The sequence below is a fragment of the Bos grunniens genome, chromosome 19 (assembly GCF_055505025.1).
Source record: "Bos grunniens cultivar Pamir isolate PY7600 chromosome 19, Bosgru_T2T1.0, whole genome shotgun sequence".
Classification (NCBI taxonomy): domain Eukaryota; kingdom Metazoa; phylum Chordata; class Mammalia; order Artiodactyla; family Bovidae; genus Bos; species Bos grunniens.
Window position 1 is genome coordinate 39445054 of NC_141183.1, and position 5713 is coordinate 39450766.

Genomic DNA, 5713 nt, shown 5'->3' on the forward strand with positions numbered 1-5713 from the left:
CTGAGTTAAATTCACCCATTCCAGTCCATTGTAGTTCGCTGATTCCTAGAATGTCGACATTCACTCTTGCCATCTCCTGTTTGACCACTTCCAATTTGCCTTGATTCATGGACCTGACATTCCAGGTTCCTATGCAATATTGCTCTTTACAGCATTGGACCTTGCTTCTGTCACCAGTCACATCCACAGCTGGGTATTGTTTTTGCTTTGGCTCCATCCCTTCATTGTTTCTGGAGTATTTCTCCACTGATCTCCAGTAGCATATTGGGCACCTACTGACCTGGGGAGTTCCTCTTTCAGTATCCTATCATTTTGCCTTTTCATACTGTTCATGGGGTCTCTTTTTAAGTAAAACTATAAATTTGCTAAGTTCTAGTTTATAATGTTTTGCCTAGGACTTTTGTGTCTGTGATCATGAGGGATATTCATTTCTAGTATTCTTTCAAAAAAAGTAATAGCTTTGTCTGGTTTTGGTTTCAATGTAATGTGTGCCTCATAAATGTAGCTGTAAAATGGTCTCTCCTTTTCTGTTTCTAGAAGACAGAATAGAATTTGTATTATTTATTCTTTAAACATTTTAATTCTCCAACAAAAGCACCTGAGACTGGATGTTTTTCATTAGAATGTTTTAACTACAAACACAATTTATTCAATAGCACTGAAGTTCAGGCCATATCTTTCTTCTGAGTAAGCTTTTGTAGTTTGTTTCTTTCAGGAAATTGACCTATTTTATGTAACTTATTGGAATAATGTGCACAGTATTATCCTATTTTTTTCTTGGTCAGTCTTGCTAAAAATCCATTTATCAATCTTTCCAGTGACAGCTTTTTAGTTTGTTGAATACAGTTTTGCAATTCTTTATTTTATTGATTTCTATCACTATCTTTTTTTCTCTTCCTTGTTTCTTAGGATTACTCTTCTTGCTTTGTCTCCAACTTATTATCCTGGATACTTAGGTCATTTGTTTTCAACTGTAGTTCTTTCTTAATAAGAGAAGGATGTCTCAGACACCACACAATTATCAGCCATTCTCATTTCTGCCACTCCATGGGAAAACTTCTATGATCACTAGGAAGAAAGTATCTTAGTTTGTATTTCAAAAGTCTTAAGAGATTCAGAGAGTAACCAAATGAGTGCTCACCTGTTTTCATCAGCTCTTCATGCTGCTGCTGCTGCTAAGTCGCTTCAGTCGTGTCCGACTCTGTGCGACCCCAGAGACGGCAGCCCACCAGGCTCCCCCGTCCCTGGGATTCTCCAGGCAAGAACACTGGAGTGGGTTGCCATTTCCTTCTCCAATGCATGAAAGTGAAAAGTGAAAGTGAAGTCACTCAGTCGTGTCCTACTCTTCGCAACCCCACGGACTGCAGCCTACCAGGCTCCTCCAACCATGGGATTTTCCAGGCAAAAGTACTGGAGTGGGGTGCCATTGCCTTCTAGCAGGATTTTTTTTTTTTTTGTAATTAATTAATTTATTTTAATTGGAGGCTAATTACTTTACAATATTGTGGTGGTTTTGCCATACATTGACATGAATCAGCGATGGGTGTACATGTGTTCCCCATCCTGAACCCCCCACTCACCTCCCTCCCCATCCCATCCCTCAGGGTCATCCCAGTGCACCAGCTTGAGCACCCTGTCTCATGCATCGAATATGGGCTGGCGATCTGTTTCACATATGATAATATACATGTTTCAATGCTATTCTCTCGAATTATCCCACCCTTGCCTTCTCCCACAGAGCTAGCAGGGTTTTTAACTGCCATCATGGCACCCCATTGTAGCAGAGGTAGCTGATTTTCCCCTGATACAGGTTTTTGCTTCTTCCATACTAATATAATGTTAGCAGGGCATATGGGCATCAAGTATAATGAATACATTTCCCAGGCTCAACTGCAGCCAGTTGAGGCCAAGTGATCAAGTTCTGGCCAATAAGATATAAGGGGAAGAGGTGCATGCATTCTCCAGTTGACCTTTCCTCTTTCCTGTTGGTTGAAATAAAGGCTTATTGGCAGAAGTTTAACAGTCACCTTGGACCATAATATGGAGTCATTCTTTAAAAAAAAAAAATTTTATTTATTTGGCTGCACTGGGTCTCAGTTTCGGCATGTGGAACCTTGTAAATGTGGCATGTGGGACCTGGTTTCCTGACCAGGGATCCAACCTAGGCTCCCTGCATTGGGAGTGCAGAGTCTTAACCACTGGACCACCATGGAAATCCCTGGAACCAGTTTTTAAGGTTGGCAGAGAACCAAGACAGAGGCAGCCTGGATCTTTGATGATTATGTAGCCAACATATCATGAGACTGTTTATTAGTACACGAGAGAAAAATAAATGCTCAATTTTCTTTTTATTTCTTTTAAATTTTTTAAAAACTTTATTTATTTCAATTAGAAGCTAATTACTTTACAATATTGTATTGCGTTTGCCATACATCAACATGAATCCACCACGGGTGTACACGTGTTCCCAATCCTGAACCCCCCTCCCACCTCCCTCCCCATAGCATCCCTCTGGGTCATCCCAGTGCACCAGTTCCAAGCATCCTGTATCCTGCATCGAACCTGGACTGGCGATTCATTTCATATATGATATTATACATGTTTCAGTGCCATTCTCCCAAATCACCCCACCCTCTCCCTTCAATTTTCTTAAAGCTACAATTATTTAGAGCTTCTCTCTTATAATAGCCAAACCACTATCATTTTCCCTACAAAATCCTGGTTAAGTAGGCAGGAAAATATCAATAATTTCATTCCACAGACGAGAAGACTAGACTTAAACAAAGTAAAAGGAGGTACTTATATTAGGATCCAGGTTGCCTGGGAACCACTCAGGACTCACTTTCCTTAGGAAACTGTGATGAATTTGTTCCATGGTCTTGACTTTAGACAATGTCTCTGCATTCACTCTTGGTCTTCATCTGGACTTGTGAAATTTGTGCTGTAGAAATAAAAATCATAAGTTCCAACTGTCTTTGATTCAGCCTTGGCTGAGACTAGAGGGCACACATTTCAACACAAAGAACTTTGAGAGGACACAAGATTCCTTTATCTTCTCATTATAAACTGTTCATAAGCCTATTTACTGAAAATAACATAGATCATTCCTGCACTGCTGAGAGCTTTGTTCTAATGGTTGCAAGGATTTTTGATTCATAACCTTCATGTAATATTTATGTAATTTCCTCTTCTTATAGGAAAAAATATATTTGTTCACTGAAAGTTGTAAACTCTTTGCCACCCAATATTGACTTGCTACTATTTTGATCATGAACTACTTTCCATGACTTCATTGATTAACCTTTTTTTTTTTTTTTTAAAGAGTATAGCTGCTTTACAATGTTGTGTTAGTTTCTTCTGTACAGCAAAGTAAATGGTCAAATTTGATAAATTAGTATAAGGGGTTATGCAAATTTTAGAATTATGAACATTGCAAAAGACATTCATTCCTGTGAAAAGTCACTTTATAAGCAAAATAAATGAAAAAAAGCAACTCTTAACAGATTAAAGAAAGATGAAAAGTCTTGATTTTCTTCATTAATATCAAACTCATGGTGGAGAGGCAAGGGAAGCGAGTGGCAATAAGGTATATATGTGGGATTTAGCAATGAGACACTTGAGGTAGAAATTTCTGTGATGTTCCTCACTGAGGGGACAAAGGACACCTGCAGTTTCTCTGTAAAGTCACTGACCACAGGAGAAGGAGACTTTGCCCCTGAGAAGTCTCCCCAGGGCTCCCTGCATGTCCTTGTTCCGTAGGCTGTAAATGAAGGGGTTTAGCAGAGGAGTCACCACTGTGTACATGACGGCAGCTGCCGTATCCTCTTCTATTGAACTGGAGGAAGAGGATGAGGGACACAGATAAGCCCTGATCACAGTCCCAAAGAACAAGGCAACAACAGCAAGGTGGGCTCCACAGGTAGAGAAGGCCTTGTACCTTCCTTGGGCAGAGGGGACCCCGAGGATGGCTGAAACAACGCGGATATAAGAGACCAGAATGAGCCCAAAGGGGATTAAAATGACTGCTCCCCCCAAGAAGAGGAGCACACACTCATTGACCTGAGTGTCAGAGCAAGACACCTTCATCAGGGGTCCCAGATCACAGAAGAAGTTGGGAATGATCTTTTTAGAGCAGAAGGAAAGTCGGAATATGAGGAAGGTGTGTGTCATGGCAACAAGACTCGTAAGGGTCCAGCAGGCAGTAACCAGGATGATGCAACACCGGCGGCTCATGACCATGGCATAGTGGAGAGGGTGGCAGATGACCACAAAGTGGTCATAGACCATTGTAGCCAGGAGAAATATGTCCATGTCCCCAAATGTCAAGAAAAAGTAGAGCTGAGTCAGGCATTCTACATAAGAAATGGACCTGTTCTGGGTCTGGATGTTCACCAGGGCCTTGGGGACAGTGGTGGAGGTGAGAAGGATGTCTGCACAAGACAGGCTGGCGAGGAAGAAGTACATGGGTGTGTGAAGACGCGTGTCAGTGCCAATGGCCAGGATGATGAGTAGGTTCCCAGCCACCGTGACCAAGTACATCCACAAGAAGAGCAGGAAGAGCCTGTGCTGCTGCTCTGGCTGCTCAGAGAGTCCCCAGAGGAGGAACTCAAAGACGCTGCTCTGGTTCCCTCCTGCCATGAGCCCAAAAGTCAGAGAAAGGAACTTTGGATGAGACCCACTAAACTTCTCTAAGCATATTTCACTCTACACCATCCTTAAGGGTGCCAGTCTCTTAGTTCTAGAGAAGAAAAACAAGAATGGTCTTAATTTACTTGTATTGATCACATACTATGTACACTAAACATTTTACTGAAATCTACTAGATACAATATTCTAGGAAGTGTAGGAAACAGTTTAAGGAAGTTAAAATAGATTTCTTGGTTTATTTCTCTATATTCTGTTCTGTCCCAAATTTCTTTAGTTGTAGTTTCTTCTTCAGCTGTATTCACAGGAAAGTCTAGAACCTTTCATTCATTCATTCCACAGATATTAGGTACTAACTCTGGACCTGGTAGAGTGCTAGATAAATAAGACAACGATAATCCTTAAATTCAGAAAAATTTCAATTTAATGGGATAGACACAACTGCCTCTTTTAAAATTCTATACAATTTTGATTCAGGGTTCCCCCACATCTCCCGTTCAGCTGCCTTCAAATCACTCTCATACACCAGACTTCATCCGACCTGGTCTATCATGTCCAAAGGCAACATTCTGAAGACACAATCTATTATCTATTCTAGTGTGTCCATGTTCAGTCGCCCGGTTGTGTCCAGCTCTTTGTGACGCTATGGATTGTATCCTGCCAGGCTCTTCTGTCCATAGAATTTTCCACCAAGAATACTAGCTGCTGCTGCTGCTGCTGCTAAGTCGCTTCAGTCGTGTCCGACTCTGTGCAACCCCATAGGTGCCATTGGAGTGGGTTGCTATTTCTTCCTCCAGGAGATCTTCCCAACTCAGCGATCAAACCCACATCTCTTGCATTGGCAGGCAAGTTCTTTACTACTTGAGTCACCAGGAAAGCCCTATTATCTGTTCCACCAGAAACCAATTTAATAATCAAATAGCTATTTAGTAAATATGTGTAATGGAGAAGGCAATGGCACCCCACTCCAGTACTCTTGCCTGGAAAATCCAATGGACGGAGGAGCCTGGTAGGCTGCGTCCATGGCATCGCTAAGAGTCAGACATGGCTGAGCGACTTCCCTTTCACT

General features: G+C 41.6%; 1 protein-coding gene across 1 annotated transcript; it reads right to left on the reverse strand.

Annotated features, from left to right (window-relative positions):
- Positions 1-3307: 3307 nt before the first annotated feature.
- Positions 3308-4697, reverse strand: LOC147352308 (olfactory receptor 1P1-like). The gene has a single exon (XM_086360994.1). The coding sequence runs from the start codon at positions 4636-4638 to the stop codon at positions 3685-3687; it is 954 nt and encodes a 317-aa protein (XP_086217120.1). The 5' UTR covers positions 4639-4697; the 3' UTR covers positions 3308-3684.
- Between the last annotated feature and the right edge of the window lie 1016 nt (positions 4698-5713).

Coding starts and splice junctions, on each gene's coding strand:
- LOC147352308 (XM_086360994.1), bottom strand. CDS start 4,638: ATGGCAGGAGGGAACCAGAGCAGCGTCTTTGAGTTCCTCCTCTGGGGA.